This window comes from Sarcophilus harrisii, chromosome 1 (genome assembly GCF_902635505.1).
Source record: "Sarcophilus harrisii chromosome 1, mSarHar1.11, whole genome shotgun sequence".
Lineage (NCBI taxonomy): Eukaryota > Metazoa > Chordata > Mammalia > Dasyuromorphia > Dasyuridae > Sarcophilus > Sarcophilus harrisii.
The window spans coordinates 264,830,813-264,847,709 of record NC_045426.1 but is presented as its reverse complement, the minus strand read 5'-3'; the positions used below and the strand labels follow the sequence as shown (position 1 = coordinate 264,847,709).

Sequence of the window (16,897 nt, the reverse complement as noted above, 5' to 3'; positions counted from 1 at the left end):
AGAAGAAGAAGAAGAAGAAGAAGAAGAAGAAGAAAGAAAAGAATACATCCTCTCTCAATGGGAAGGGAAGAAGGAAGCCAATGTCTGGATCCCCACCTGATAAGTCAGTTTAATTCTTGGGTGCAGTAGAAAAAGATCCTCAAATTAAAAACTTTACAAAAGGCACTAATGGGTTCAACATAATGTACATTTCTAAAGACTTATAACCAGTGGAGTTCCCATAAATGAAAGACTCTCAGATCCAGTTCCAGAATACTTTATGAAAATTGGGATATATAAAACTTAGAAACTACAAGTATCCTTCACAACACATCCTTTTAAGTAGAAGGTACTTTTTTAGTAACTATAGACCATCAACAGTCAATTAGTCTGGCACCTACTACATGCCAGATATTGTGCTAAGTGCTAAGGAGTCAAAGATAAGCAAAAAACAGCTCTTTAACAACTCACAATCTAATGGGAGAAACAAAATACAAATTATATTCCAATTATATACAGAATAAATGGGAAATAATCAATAGAGCGAAGCCTGAAAATTAAGATATTGCTAGCAGAGAATCTAGTCTGAGAGATATAGAATTTAGTAAAACTGAAATATTAGGAGATTTTGCAATGGAAGATCAGAAAGACAAAATGTACCTTGAGAATAATAAGATCTCCTATTTGGACTTTCACATCAATTCACATCAATTACATGACTTTAGAGGTTTTGTTTGCATACAATTATTCAAAACTATGGCTAATGCAACACCACATCTGTGGGAGACCGTTTACCTCCCCTTCCCCAAATTGTGCCCAGGAAAAAAGGGGAGTGAATAAGTCCCCTCACCTTGACACTTCTGTGGTGGATCCGTGAAGGCTGGCATTTGACACTGCTGGTGTTACAGCAGCCTGTGCATCGTCTGACCTCCACACACGGGGGCCAGATCAGGAAGTTGGCCGATGTGGGATCAATCTGACTCCGAGGTATCTCATAAATAACTGTTCTCGTTTTGCAAACAGCAGGAACAGCTTCCTCTGCAGAAACAAGAGCTACATGTGAATGAATAGTGTCTGTCTGTCTGTCACACACACACACACACACACACACACACACACATGTACACACTAGCACATGAAGGAGAAGATAAGACAAAAATGATTGACTTGACATCCTCCCCTAAATCATCATTACAGCTATGGAATGTGGCCTACTTTTTTAGCCCCAGTTCATTCATCATGGCTTACAGGATAGAGCACTTGACTTGAGTAAAAAAGATTTGGGGGTTCAATTACTTGTTCTGATGCTGTGTGACTTTGGGTTAAGTTGCTTAATTTCTCTGTGCCTCAGTTTCTTCATCTGTAAAATGGAAGGGTTGAACACAGGGTCTCTTAAGTTTCCTTCTACCTCCAAATACATGCCTCTTTCCTGGGGCATACTGTACTGTATGAGAAAAACCCAAACTCATTTTTGCTGAAGATGACTCAGAATGGTAATACAAGGTGTTTCCCCAGGAGGCCGGAGGCCAAGGTTTCTTCACCATCAAATAACCTTTATTAGGTATCATTTTGTGGCCCAGACAGCTTAATAAGTAGAAAATACACTAAATGTCAAGTCTGAAGATCTAGCTTTGCACTTCATGTCCAAATCTGGTATTTGCATGTAATTATCCATGTAAATTTTAGCAAGTCACTTCCTATCTCTAGACCAATTTTGTCATCTCTAAAATGAGAAGACTGAACTAGATAAATCTTAAATCCTTTCTAGCTTTAAATTTTATGATCCTAAATCTGAGCACTTTTATCCAGCACTGAACCGAGCTGTAGGATACAAAAGTGGAAGAAAACAAGTCTTGCCCTGAAGGAGTTTATAATTTATTTGATATTGAAAAAATTAAACATGATAATTGGGGTAACTATAGTTATGTGATAGAAGTCCTACAAAGAGTGGGGAGGACATCTGAGTTCTACTTCTAGCTCTCATATTTACTAGTTGTATCATCTCAGGCACTGGCCAGGACTTGCAAGGGAAACAATTTCTTGGTCAACAATTATTCATTAAATACTTACTATTGTGCAAAGCCCTGTTCTAGACACAAAGAATAGGAACATAAAAATGAAACAACCTCAGCCCTTAGCATGGTTACATTCTATTGGGGGAATACCACAAGCAAAAATATACAGAATAATACAATGTAATTTCAAAGTGGAATGTTAATAACTTAAGAGGTCCTTCTGTATTCCATTATATGGCTTTAAAAGCATCTACTTTGATCTCTAATCCTTGCATTGTGTCAACTTTTCTATTCCTGTCACCTGTTAAATTCAGTGTCAACAGTTAAACTTTATTATAGAGTTTAAAGTTATACTTATAGAGTATAAGTAAAATCCTCGCCCAGAACTATTTTTGATTGAAATGTCAAAACTAAATTTCCACCTAAAAAGTAGATGAATTAGAAAATTTTTAAAAGCCAATTTCAAAAGTATAACTAGATGTACCAGTTTTTTTTCTTTTTCTTTTCTTTTTACCAGTTTCTTCTAAAAAAAAAAAAAGTGTGTAAAATTTGGGACATTTTTGATCTTGGGACTTCATCCTCTTCTTAAAATAAGGTTAAACTCAACTTTTAAATTCCTTCCTAGATCTTATTCTGAATGCCCAAAATGTATGTATGGCTTGGCTAGTCAGAAGAAATTGATATTAAAGTTAGAAAGGAAAGACTTAATATAGATAAGACTTCCTAGAGGATGGGCAGAATTCATAGGCATGAGAGAAAAGGGGGAGGGAAAGTTATTCCAGGATAAGAGTGTAAGGGTAGACAAAGATTGAAGGGATGAAGGTTGAAGGTTGTAGAGAGGACACTAAGGAGAAAGTGACTGACTGGAGTAAATATAATTAGGAAATGGATCAAGATTTTAAACAGATTATAGAGAATCCTAAATGCTAAGAAGGATTTGGACTTGATTCTGTAAGCACCATGGAACCAATATAGGCTTTTGAGGAAAAAAGTGGCAAAAAGAAAGCAATTTTCTAGGAAAATTCATCTGATATCAGTAGGTAACATGTCTATCTACACATACATACATGTACACATATATAATATGCCTATGAATATATACATATGTATATATGGACACATAGTTATATCAATACTTACATATATACATGGATATAAATATATGAATGCATACATATATGTCCATATATCCACTTATATACATATATATATATGCATACAAATACAATTTTGGTAAAGGTTTCTTTCTCCCATATTAAATGACTGAAACCAGAAATGGGTTGAATAAGGGGCATGATAACTCTCAACACAGGCCTAATATTTCTATTTCATGTAAGAGCCATCATTCCTAAGAAATAGACTATTTTTTGCTCTTCTCTACTAAGCATGGCAGCTGAAATGGTACAGATTGATCTGTACAGCCTGGAACCCCAAAGAACTTTTTGAGAGCCAGAAAAGGATTAACATAGAGAAATCTTTCTAACCAAGCTCAAGCTTACACCTTAATCTAAGTACATTCATTACTGGGAAATATGACCAGAACTTAAGAGTCCTCAGCTGTTCTTTGGCTGGCAGACATTATATAATAACATTTTTTTTTTTAATGCTAGCCGAGTAAGACTTGAGTCAGAGTACACTGTCCATTATCAGTCAGACTTCTGAGCCTAATTTGTTAGACTAAGAGTAGGAGAAAACATGACTGACTGGTACTCTCATTTTTTTTCAAGTATATATGAAATGGATTCACCTTAGATGTCTCCACCACTACTCTAGAAGCAAGGTACTAGAATAGTATATATACATATATATACACATACTTATATGGTATAATATAGTATAGTATAGTATTATAGGTATAGCTCTAAAGTAAACTGTCCAAATATTATTTCTGATGTAAGAATAAAAGAGTATTGTTCAATCAAAAAATGAGAAGGAAGCCATATAGTTCCTTAGAAAGAGGGAGTCAAAAGGACATTGGGTTAAATTCTGACTTTTCCACTGATTATATGTATAAACCTAGACAAGTCATTTGTGTTCATATTCTTGTTTACAAAATAAGGTCATTAGACTAGATACCTATTCTAAATCTGATTTCTAAGTTTATTCATTGTGTTCCTTTGAGAGGTAGAAAGTCCTCTATAGCACTCATGCTCTGGTAGAATTTCAGTCTTCTCATTTTTGTGCTTTTATATCTCTATTATTAACTGTTTCATATGTTATCTTGCCTCTCCAAGTGGACTATAAGAGCACCCAGAGCAGTTTTTTTTCTTTTTTTAATTCCTAACCTATTATATCCTTATTAATAATAGCTAATATCCTTATTAACTAATTGATACATTTATGCAAATAATACTCATAGTGCATTTGAAATGAGACAGTTTACAAAAACTTAAAGGAATGTTTCCCCCAGGATATATACCTCGTGAATCAAGTGCAGTACACACCTAAATAGAGAGGCATGTGCTGAACAATATAATTAAAATGCCTTCAGAACCAGTTGAAAGACTCAAAAAAAAAGTTGTTGGTGGTTCATGTCAATCTGTAATCATGACATATTCACTGGAAGGTCCCAATGAACTTTGTACTTGGTCCCAATGACTTAGATAGACCAATCTTTAGATGGCATGTTTATCAAATATGAAGTTGGGAGGCATAGCTTTACACTAGATGTCAGAATGATTCAAAAACATCTTTAATTGGCTCAGGCCATTGAACTAAATTTAATAAGCTAAAGTCAAATTAGGGCTAAATGTGAATCCTTACACTTACATTAAAAAACAAATCAATTTCATAGATACAAGAGAACTAGCAGTATATCTGATTCTTTAGGTGTTGCCACCCAAAGAAATCTAGAAAGAAATATTGCCCATGTGGTATCTGTTGACGGCCTAAGAGGCAAAAGGCAGATCCATAAAATGAGGGCATTGTATGAGCATGAACCCACAAGATCCTGATTAGAAATCAAAATGCAAAAATCCAAATTCCCATCAACAAGGTCCTATGTCACTTATTCTCTCACAGAGAGTCACCAACACTGACAAGAGAGAAGCCAACACCTCACATACTCATACACACTTTCTGAAACAGCTGGCATTTTCTAAATGTAGCCAGACACCCACAACTTGGGAAAAAAATGATATGAAAATAAATGTCCCGGATATCTGTGCTGTTTTCTTGCACAATGATAGAACTGATAAAGCCCCCACAAGTCAGCCATTCAAGTTGCATTTTGGAAAAGATGTGATTGGAAGGAAATGCAGAAAAGGCAAGTTGCCCACTTTCCCAGAGTGTCTGTACTACTGTGTACCCTACTGTTCTGAAGCTAATAGCTGTAAGCACTCTGTGTGCTCCATGTTATGAATTGGAAATTACATACAACCACATTTTCCAACTGAGGTCTACTCTCCAACATGCTGCAACAAGACAAGGCACTGAAAGAATTCATTCACGTTCATCTGTCTTGGACTCATTGTTCAACAAGGTACTGTAGCAATGAAAATGCTATGACTGGGGAGGGAGGTACCCCCCCTCCCCCAAAATGGAGAATTTTCATTAAATTATAGAAAGTTAAAGCAGAAAGAGACCTTGGAAACCAATAAATCAGAGCCATGGGCCCCTTCTAATCTGACCTGGTCATATAATTAACAGTCAGGTTCAAGATTTTAGGGTGCTAAGATTTAGAAATGGAAGGGACTTTGAAAAGTTATCTATAAAAACCTTCAGTTTTAACAAATGAGGAAACTGAGACCAAGTGCAGTGAATTGTGTTAAGGATATTACAAATATTATCCCAAGTGACTGATCCTCAGATAACCCTGGGAGGTAGGTGGTGGTGTTATCCACCTCCCAGGGTCATACAGGTACTAAGTATTTAAGTCTGGATTTGACAAACTCAGATCTTCCTGACTCTTCCACCCAGCACTCTACCCACCACAGAGTCACTTAATTTCCTCAAAGTCACACAATGACTAGCAGTTAGGATTACAAGTTAGAATGTGGACTATAAATCCTCTCTTCTTTCTACTTCACATTTAGAACCAAAGTATCCTGATCCTTGGGTTTAGTGTTCTTTTTCTTTTTCTTTTTTTTATTATAGCTTTTTATTTGCAAGTTATATGCATGGGTAATTTTACAGCATTGACAATTGCCAAACCTTTTGTTCTAATTTTTCCCCTCCTTCCCCTCACCCCCTCCCCCAGATGGCAGGTTGTCAGTGTTCTTTTTCATTAAATCACTCTGCCTCTTTTTCAAGTCTACCCCCTTTATCAATAATCTGTCCATTAGGCCTACCCCTTTTACATATTTAAAGTATTTAGCAAACTTAATACAGGGTATATTAGGGTCATTTTAAACTTCAAAAGCTATTTATTAAAGCCTAAAAAAGTGCTAAAACTTTTGGGACTCACATTGCTATATAAGTAAATATTACTTGTTATTTTTACTATTATGGCTTCTTACCAATACTTCTTTTTCTCCGAATGGGCACAGGACGTTTTTCCTGCACATGTTTTGGTACATGGACCACATGAGTTTTCAGATTTGCTTCTGAAACATCATCATATCCTCCTAAAGAGAAAAGAGAAAGGAAAAGTGACCATCTTGAATAAGGGACTAAATGTGATCATGCCTGGATTGAGCTAAAAATAGCATAGGTAATATAGGCAGCTATGTTTCCAATTCAGCTTCTTGGCTCCAAGACTCTTCCTGGCATACTGTGGATGACCACGGTCAGCTCCCAGTGGATGAAATCAGGATCACAGAAACACATTTTAACTAGCTACATCTTCAAGTGAAAGAATAATTGCTAAGATGAACAATGGTTATTTGCAAAGATAACTTGTCAAGATTCTAGACTAAAAAATGGATGTCATAATGAGCCAATCTATTTGCCCAGAAGATATTAGAATCCAGTTTATAACTACTTTTGGCAAATTACAAAATGAAGTTTTAGCCTACCCAATATTTAGGAAGAAGTCAAGTAAGTGAAATACATAAGCAGAAAATTTTCTTTAATTTGTTTTCTCCCTCCAGCAATAAATGTATCTAAAGAGGTTTGGTGAGACAAAAGTAACATAAGGGACTGCTATACAAATCCCCTTGCTACAAAATCAAGAGAACCAGTGGACATCCATCCTACAAAAAGTGTTATCATGACCCTCCAAGAGACAAAGTTCCTTCTATAAATTCTCCCACTATCTGGCATTCTGGAAATTATAAGTAATTCAAAAATAAGAAACAAGTTTGGATTCTTGTTTTTTCTCACAATTGCTGAAGATATCCCTAAGAAGGTAACCCAACCTTTTTAATGATGTTTTCAATTTTCAAAAAAACATCAAAAGCTACACCATGCTCTTGGACAGGACTGAAACTTGTCTTGTTCCCTAAATAATTGTAGCACATGGGACCATGAGAAAAATAAAAGCAAAGAAAGTTTGAGATTTAATTTATCATAAAATAACCTGACTACTCCATGATTGGGTTGTATTAGGCTAAACTATTTCCTTAAAGACATGTAAGAAAAATGAGTTTGGGGATTTTTAAAAGTAATTTGACTTTAAAAAAATCAGGATACATCCCATCCCTTTCTTTGCAGGTGAAAGACTGACCATGTAAACTGTTGCATATATTCTTGAGTCTTGCTGAATTGCTTTTTTTCCTCTTTTTTATTCTTTGTTACAAGAGAAGGGAAGGGAAAAGGAAGAGGTCCATTCAGAAATACGGGTGATACACAAAGATGTCATTAAATTCAAAATTATAAACATATACAGAGAAACTGAACTTTTTTTTAAAGCAAAGGGTAGAAATCAACAATTCAATTGACAAAGTTCTTCTAACATGCTACACAAGGATTGTAGTGGCTTTTTTGTGACATAAGGGGATGTTTTATAGGTTTTACTGATGCCTCCAAAGAAAAAAAGAAATGTATTTTTAAAAATGCAAGTGGGTGGCATTCCAAAAACAATCTCAATTGTACTGCCTACTGGGTAAAAGTGTTTCTATCCTTCTGAATTAACTTTTGAACTGTCCTAACTTCTGCAACATATTCAGTTGAATGCCAGTTTCATACTTTGTTTACCATATTGATCCTTCAAGTCTCCTCCACACCCCAACAACTTCAATCCTTCAAGTGAACAATATACAACTATGTGCTCTTGTGTAATAACTTGCTAACTTAAGCCTCTTGCAACTGAAAAGGTAATGTCATAAGACACCTGAATAGTTATCTCACTGGTAATACATGTCCTAGGGCAAAAGAAAGCATGAAATGATATCATTGATTTTTTTCCTCTTAAAGAAGCTAGGATTTGTTCAGTTCATTATCACAAAGACCCATAAAGAGAGATTAATTGATACTCAATTGATATGTAGGAATACCCTAGCCAACCCATAGAACTTCAAGGCCAAAGGTGAAAATATAAAGATGATGACCACAAGACTAATCTAGACCTAGAGTTAGGAGCCAGGATTTTGCTTTAACATAAGAGCTGTTTATGCTACTTTCTTTCTCTGGGCTTCAATTTCCTCACCTGGGAAAGAATCTTAGACTAAGTCTACAAACTTTTTTATGAATCTGAAATTCTATGATTTTTCTTTGGCCAATCAGATAACTTATAGCAGTTCATTAAAACCTGACATACAGTAGGAAAAAACGGAATCCTGTATAAAGTTCATAGACACTGAAAATGCTAGATTTTGCACTATTTTTAACTTAATCCTGTATTTTTAATCTCAGTATTATTTTTTAAGCAATTTAAACAATTCTAAAGCGATCAGATCAGAATTCATGTTGATGCAAATTTTTGATTTCTTATCAACCAATCATCTAAGAAGCAATTCTTTCTTAATGGAAGGGACATTTCTGAATCATCTCTTCTGGCAGCCATCTTGCCAATGCCAGACCTTCTTTACAATACCACCTAGTATCATTTTCATCTTCCTTAATGACCTTTTACTCAATTTGTGTTAATTTAAATCGACACGGGCAAACAAAAAATCCCATTCAGCAATCTTCTTTAAGATGAGAAAGGCCTTTATGAGGAAAGCTTTATTTCAAATATAAAGGGTAGAAAGTGTTTCCAATATGACATGGCTCTTACCTGCCTAAGAACAACCCAGGCCAAAATGGAACTGTCACTTGTCAACATGATAGGTGGCCAAGAACCCAAACTGAGCAGTGCCTGATTGTTGTTGAGCCAGGAAAAAGATGTCTTGACTCACAGCTCCTGAGAGACAACTTCACCCACATGAACTTTCAGGATGTGTCATGGAGCAAAATCAGACCAACTTTCAGTAGGGCAAAGCTCTCCTCTGAATCACTTTTTAAATAGTTTTCAAGACAGTTAATCAAGTGGTTCTGCTTTAATCTTTTGTGCATTGATGTACTAACAGCATTGAGATGATGGGGAGAAATTCTCCAGCAATTAGTCGAAGGCAGTGCATTAATGGGGCCAAAATGGAGATATTTATTGTATTAACTTCACCATGACACCCTGGAACTATGCCAATCTGACTAAGGGAAAACCCAGATCTTTGACAGCAACAGAAATATTGTTCAGTTTAATTAATCATAGCAAATGTGTCCTAAAATCCAAAAATACCATTTATATTTTTAAATAAATAAATAAAACTCACACAGGCCAGAGTCTGATGGCTTTCAAATGCTATTAGCAAATCCATAGTTCACTCCAAATTTCAGTCAATTCCTTTTGCCTTATCAAAACTAAAGCCATAGACCAACCTCCAAGAAATCAACAACAAAGGATGAGTTTTTAAAGCTCCATTAGACCCTGGTAGGCAAAATTTTGGGTTCATTATTTAAGCTCTGCCACCTTCTATGTATATGATCTCAGAAAATCAATTAAGCAGGCTAAGCATCTATGTGCCAGGATGGGAATAAGTAAGATAAAAAGAGAAAGCATTTATTAAGTACCATGTGCCAGGCACTGTGCTAAGTACTTTACAAATATTATCTCATTGGATTAATTATTATTATTAGTGCATTTTTATATGGCGCTACGTGTCAGGTAATATGCTAAGCACTTTGTTATTATTAAAATAACATTTATATGGTACCTACATTGTACCATATACTTTACAAATATTTCATTTGTTTTTCAAAACAACTCTGAGGAAGGAAGGCATTCTTATTATTCCCACTTAACAGTTGGGGAAAAACAAATATTCAGTGATTTGACTAGGATCACACAGCTATCTCAGTCCCATTTGAACTCAGATCTTCCTAATTCCTGGGTAAGAACAATTAATTCCAATACTATGCAAACTATTTGGAAAAAGGGGGAAAGAGTCCTATTGAATTCCTTTTATCATACAGATATGGTGCTGACACCTAAACCAGGAAGGGTCAAAAAAGAGAAAGAAAATTATAACTAATTCCTAGACCAAACCATCATCTACCCACTGACCCATCCTAGCAGGTTGGTTAGTAGATTGGCATTTATTCTTCATACTCAAATCTCCAGCAAAGTACCAACTACTCCCCAGGCACTTCAGAGTGTCATCAAGTAGAATCATAACTTTCCCAGAAGTTTCCTCATCAGCACAACTAGGGAATTGGACCCCAATGAGGGACCCGTGAACTTCCTTCTTTCTCTAAAGTGAGGGTCTCATTGTCACTGAAGAGCCTTGCTCTTGGGAGGAAGAATAGCACCTTATCTTTTTTTTTTCTTTCCTCCTTTTTAATCAGCCTTGTGAAATATTTTGGTGAGGAAGGAAGTTGAAACTATTGACTGAAATGAATTTAACAGTAGGAATAAACCCACACATAATCCCCCAATGAATAATCAACTGGCACAACAACAGAACTACTAAAGCAACCTCCATGCTACCTGTGGATTCCCTTCTAGGTCTGTTCTAGCCTAGATGGAATCAAATGCAAAAAACAAACCACCAACAACAATCTCCTCTCTCCCTCCCTCCCTCCACCTCAGGTCAGGAGTACTCTGAATTTACTTAAAAATGAAAAGCCTTTGGAAAATTTCCTATAATTTTGTGATCGAGCCAGCCCCACAAAAAAAAAGTGGTCATGTCACCTGCATGTATTTAATTTATTCTTAAATGAATATTCCTCTTCTGGTTCTCTACTGCCCAACAACATTAACCACTAGACTGTCTCTCACAGTGTCTCCTGGGAAAGACTAGGAATCCTAGAGCATCTCCCCATTCCACACCCCCAGGATCCTATCATCCTTTCATATGATGAAAACCTGATGTAGTCCCAAAATGGTTTTGGATTCTATTCAGAAGACTGAAGTTTGAATGCCAACTCCCTTTGCTTTTAGTGTCTCTGTGTGTGTGAGAGTGGGTAAGTCATTTCATCGCTGAAATAAAGAAGAAGCCACACTAGATCATCTCTAGGGTTCTTTTCCACTTCTAATTCCCAGGATTCTATGAAGGATGTCCCAGAGGGATAATACCATGAGCCAACATAATACAACAGAAATGTAACATTTAGGGTCACAGAAACACTGCCTCTGTTAACTACCTCAGTGAGTTTAGCTCCATAAAACCCTAGGTCTCAGTTTCCTAATATGTAATATAAGGCTTATTTAGACCAGATTTCATCTAGGTAAAGGTTCTTCCAGCACATGAAGCTGAACAAGAATTCTGAATATCCTTCTTATAAAAGGTATTCCAAGAATCAGATTACTTTCCTCCATAGAGATTACTTTTCATAAATAAGGGAGGACAGAAAGAATGGTCTCCAAAAAGATATCTTCTGCTATAATTAGAGGTCCAAAATTAATTCTTTCAAAATACCACCTTAAAAATATTGGAGAACAGTCCCAGATCCTCCAGCATTTGAGGAGGTAAGAGGCCTGTGTTTCTTTTCCCCCTTATGCTACTGTACAGAGAAGATTTTCAAAAAGTAGCAAAGACTCCCAGGTGGGCAAACTGGTGATTCCTCAAAGTATCCTTTATTTTTACTGCTCAGGTGTGAGGCTAGCCACCTCAGAGCAAAGTAAAACCTATCAATTTAACGGGCTGAGTTTAGGTTTTAAAAGGTGTTAATGGGTGGGGGTGGAGGGATGTTGGGCAGAGAGAATAAGAATAGTCTAAATAGGAAATGAGAATGGTCTATTTCCCTGCTGCTTCTATTCACTTCCAAACTGGTAGTCCACCCCCGCCAAAAGAAAAAAAAAAATCCTTTAGTGGAAAGAAATCAAAGTCACACAAACTCCCTGTGGTCTCCTTTCTCTCCAAAGCACATACAGTACCACCAAAATACCAGCTGAGGCTCAGTTCAATTGAATGAAACAAAGACATCTAAGTTCAATACTTGCTACAAATCAGGGAATGGAATCAAGCTAAATTTCTCTTTCAAGTGTTAAGAGAAATTCTACCTCAGCAGTGATAAAGATCAGCCAATGGATTTCCTGGGTCAAGAAACTCCAGAAGTCATCTTTCTTACTATAAAAAAATGGTCTTGGCATGAAATGAAATAGTTTAGGCCTCTCCACTCCCATAATTAAGTACAAATTTCCAAATGAGTGCACCATATGATTATGCTTATTTTTCCTCTCTCAGTGTTCTCAGAATAGTGTGCAGGAGCAGAATAAATTCAAATACTAGACTCTGCAATTCACTCACTTACAGCCTTCTGACCAGTATCTACCACTATATATGCATAAATAACTTAGTTTTCTCTAGCTTCAGAGAGAGAGGCTGACTCAGGAATCATTTTTCCCCCATTAAGGAAGAAAATATTCTGAACGACCAAATTCCCTAAACCAAAGCAGCATGGTGAACAGTCTATTATATAATATTCTGAAGGGTCTGAGAAGGAAGAGACTTTTTTTTCAAAACTGCAGCGACAAAGTATCGCCTAGCTCAGGCACGTTTCAGGACCAAAACCAAGTTGGATTGAATAAGCACTAACTCGTTCCACTCTTAAGTAATTCACCACTAAGGCAGAAGCTACATTCCGGTATAGTGATCAAGATAAGAGAGACCCCTCCCCATCAAGGTAAGGAAGAAACCGCACCTCTCTCCCCTCAATTTTCCCTTCCTAGGGTAAAAAAAGAAACAGAAAAATGTTGGGGCACAGAAAAGTGTCTGAGTCTGAGGCAACTTTTCCACAGAGCTCCTTGCAACTTCCAGAATTAAGCCCTACAAACAACAGTAACAACAACAATTAAGGGATTCTATGGACTAGAGAAGCACTGAGGGAGATCTGAAAATAGCCCGAAAAACAGCAGATGTGGCTGCATGCCTTTTTAAATGTGCTAAGAAAAGGGGGGTAGAGAAAGGGACAAAGCTGCATTTGTTTAAACCACAAAGGCCAGACCCACAATCAGTAATATGGCAACAGCTTGCTGTGATTACAAAGAGCACTTTAACAAGGGGTAACTACTCCCCACCGCCGCCGCAGCGGCTGCACCCCCTCCCCCACCTCCCAGGCCACCCCACCTCAAATTGCAGCAACAAACAAGGTGTATGTGCGATAGGAATCGACCAGTGATTTGTTGCACAGCGAGGTCGCTGACTGCCAGGCATCTCATCTCTAGGAGCTTGTTTGCAAACCCACTGGAGGGGAAAACTACTCTCCTCTGGCCCTTTGAATGAGTGCCCGTAAGTTTACTGTTCTAGCGTGGGGGGTCATGTTTTGACGGCCGGTTTCCTTAATACGGCTCCTCTAGAAGCCATGAACTGGATTCGGGCTGGCGGGTGAAATCACCCGCATGTGCTACGATCCTCCCCTTTTCCCCTTCACCAAAAAAAACCTCACTACTGAGGTCTGAAGGGGAAGGACTAGCCTTCAGGAGACAGAGTATCAATTCCCCTCTATTTAATTGAACTTCTATTGACACTGGCTACATTTTCCTTAAAGGAAGAAACAATCCTTCTTTTGAGGAAGGAGCCCAGGGCGGACAAGTCACCGAAGTCCAAGCAGCCTGGGAGAGAAAGTAGTGATTGGGGGAGAAACTCCTGACTCATCGGCATGTTTTTATAGCTCCCGGATTGGATTCTGACCTTTCGGTCTGAGTTGCCTACTCCGGTTGGGAGACCCAGGGGAGAGCCATGCAATCCATGCCATAAGCAAGCACACGCGTGTTCGCAGTTGGGGGTGGGGGTGCGTCCCGCCTACCTTTCCTCACCCTCACTCCCCCCCCTCCGCTTTTTTTTTTTCTGGCAAAGCAAAGGAAAAGAGAAATTAATTTACCTACGGAATCTATCTCCAGGAGGCGCTGCAGGTCGCGGATGCTGTTAATCTCGCTGTGAGCCAGTCTCTCGATCACCTCCCGGGGGATTTCAGCTTCCTGGGAATCAGACCCAAACACCTAATCAGTGCTCTGCCGAGCTAGGAAAGCCTTCGCCAAGGCGGGTGGCACCTAGAAGCAGTGGGGTTTGTGGGCGTGTGCTTGCCAGCGTTTGGGCAGTGGCAACCTCCTAGCCGGGTGCATTATTCTTCAGTCTGACTGTGCTGGGCACTTTCTCTCTCCCTCCCTTCCAGTTCTCCCCCACTGCCTAAGCCCACTTTTAGAAATCAAAATTCATGTAGCGGATATGCACAGTGCCCTTACAAGCAGTCCATTAATTCCTGCAACCGGTTGTGCAGGCCGACCGCCCCCTCTAAATCTTAATACCATACATTACACCCCGACTTATTTCTACAGGGAAGAAAGGAAACGTAAGGGACTTGGGAGACGTATAGTAACCCACTCCCCACTAAAAGGACTTTTCGGCCCTTCCTCGCACTATTCCACCCACCAAAGAATGCAGACTTTTTTTTTTTTAAACACCACCTCCTCCTCCCCACCCCCGCTCTTAATGTGGAACAAAAGCCCCAGCTCTGACTACTTGGATCTGGGGTGTCAGTTACAGGAGGACCAGTGGGGGCTGAAGAGTCTCGGAGGCCCCAGTGTGTTTAGGGTTTAAAATAGAGAAATTAACATCCAGAAAGATCAAGTTGAAATGCGTCACGGATGGGTAACTGAAAGCCACAGGCAGGTTTTTTTTTTTTTAACACTTTAATCAGGAGGAGTTTAAGTTTCTCGTCTTGGAATCTCTAATCTTACCCTCTGAGAAGAGATTCCCCCCCCCCATTTATCTCCACGCCCCCTCCCAATCCCAATCCCCACCTTTTCTCAAATAGCACCCCCATCCCACCCTCGGCTCCACCTCCTTCACACCAGCCTGGGAGGGCCTGAAGAATTTGCAAGGTTTACTTAAATAAATTGATCCATAAAAACTATCAAGATGGGGAGAGGGTTAATATACAATATCTTCTCCCAACAAATAAAAGGGGGGGGGCCGAAGCACCCACCAGGCCATGGTTCCTGTTCTTACTCTCCATATCTCTTTTCCCCCAGCCTTCTAAAGAGGGTCATCCTGGGGACTTCACTGTAAAATTCCCACGTTGTAGCTTTCAGTGAAGAGAACGTTCGGGTTTTTGGAAAATAATTAATAATGAGACTTCCACTAAGGGCCCCCTGTCATTCTCCTGGGCATATGGCCCAAGTGGAGTGCAAGAGGGAATCTCTGACCGGGAGAGAACTACACAGAACCGGGAAGAGAGCCGCACCCGCCACCCGAGCCCCCAAGCCAGCCTTTGCCGGCTCCCAACAGCCACCTGTAACCAGGCCCCGGGCGAGACTGAGTCCGAGCCCCAGCACAAGGGGCAAGTCTACCTCCGAGCTGCCTCTATTAGTCCAACGTGGTCAGCTTTTCCTATCATAATCGCCCCTGACTGGGGGGACCGGGACGAGAAAGCTTCCTTCTCTTTCACCCTCCTTCGCCAAGCACCTCTCTAACCCAGTCTTCCAAAGTCTATACACATACACACCCCTTTTCTTCCACACCCGTTACCGCAACACCCCCCCCCCAGTGGGGGCATCTTAAGGTTCTCTCAGAAAAGAGACAAGAGCCCTGCCTGCTTATGCCTGTCTATAGACCCCCTCCTAAGTTTTTTTTCACAGATAACCCCCATTCTAATCCTTCCCCTCAGTTTCGTCCCCCTCAAAACCCGTAGTGTAAAACAACGCAACATTCTGGAAACTCACCAAAAATAAATACTTTGAGAGCTTCTAGAATAAAACGTGCTTGGGAGGGAGGAAAAAAAAAAAAATACACCATCACAATTTTTAAATAATATCTGCAGAGCAAGACATGCAGTGCAACTCCCTGCCAATGATCCGCCTCTCTGCCCAGAAGGGTTTGGGGGGAGTCTTAAACCACCCCAGCAAGACGCCCCCAGGTGCCTGAATCCTAGGGAATGGGAATAGAGGTTGCACTGGGGAAGCGGCGAGGGGGAAAGGGAGATAGATGGGTACAGGGCGGGAGGTACCTACCTCGGAAAAGGCATAGGACAGGTATCCAAACCCTAGGAGCAAAACACAAACCCAGGTCCTCATCGCGTCCGGGTGCACTTTAGACTCGGTGGGAACGCAGAGCTGCGGTGTAGGAGCTTCAGCCGGGCTCCAGTGGCGGCGAAATTCAGTACCATCCCTCAGGGAGAAAGACACTGGTGTGTGTGCGCGTGTGTGTATGTGTGTGCGCGCGTGTGTGTGAGCGAGTGTGTGTGTGTGCGCCGCTCCGGGATCCTCCTCGGCCGCTGGGGGGGAAGGAGGGGGACTGGTGGAGGGGAGGAGGAAAGGGGGGTTGGGTTTATTATTATATATATTTTTTGTAGCTCCCGGATCTGGAACTGCAGCCGTCTCTCTTGCTCTCTCTCTCCCTAGCGCTGCTTTTTTGGCTTTAAGAGCAGACCAGCCGGTACTTCTGCATATTTGCTTAGATCAGACCGGAGTAAAACCCAAGGAATGGAACCGGAGCACCACCGCCGCCGCGGCGGCTGAAACGCCCATCACCTGTCTGCTTGAGCCGGGGCTCGCCAGCTCCTTCCTTCTTCCTCCCTCTCACTCTATTCTCCCCGCCTCCGACTAG

General features: G+C 39.8%; 1 protein-coding gene across 2 annotated transcripts in view; it reads right to left on the bottom strand.

The window, feature by feature from the left end:
• PDGFA (platelet derived growth factor subunit A) overlaps nt 1-16,897 on the bottom strand; it is a 36,428-nt gene that overhangs the window by 19,002 nt on the left and 529 nt on the right. For both annotated transcript variants that reach the window (XM_031941563.1, XM_031941568.1), the window contains exons 1-4: nt 16,303-16,897; nt 14,175-14,271; nt 6,452-6,559; nt 830-1,017 (exon numbers count right to left, since the gene is read on the bottom strand). The exon at nt 16,303-16,897 is cut by the window's right edge. In XM_031941563.1, the coding sequence (XP_031797423.1) occupies nt 830-1,017; nt 6,452-6,559; nt 14,175-14,271; nt 16,303-16,365 (456 nt within the window). In that variant the 5' untranslated portion in view covers nt 16,366-16,897. The remainder of the gene's footprint in view (nt 1-829; nt 1,018-6,451; nt 6,560-14,174; nt 14,272-16,302) is intronic.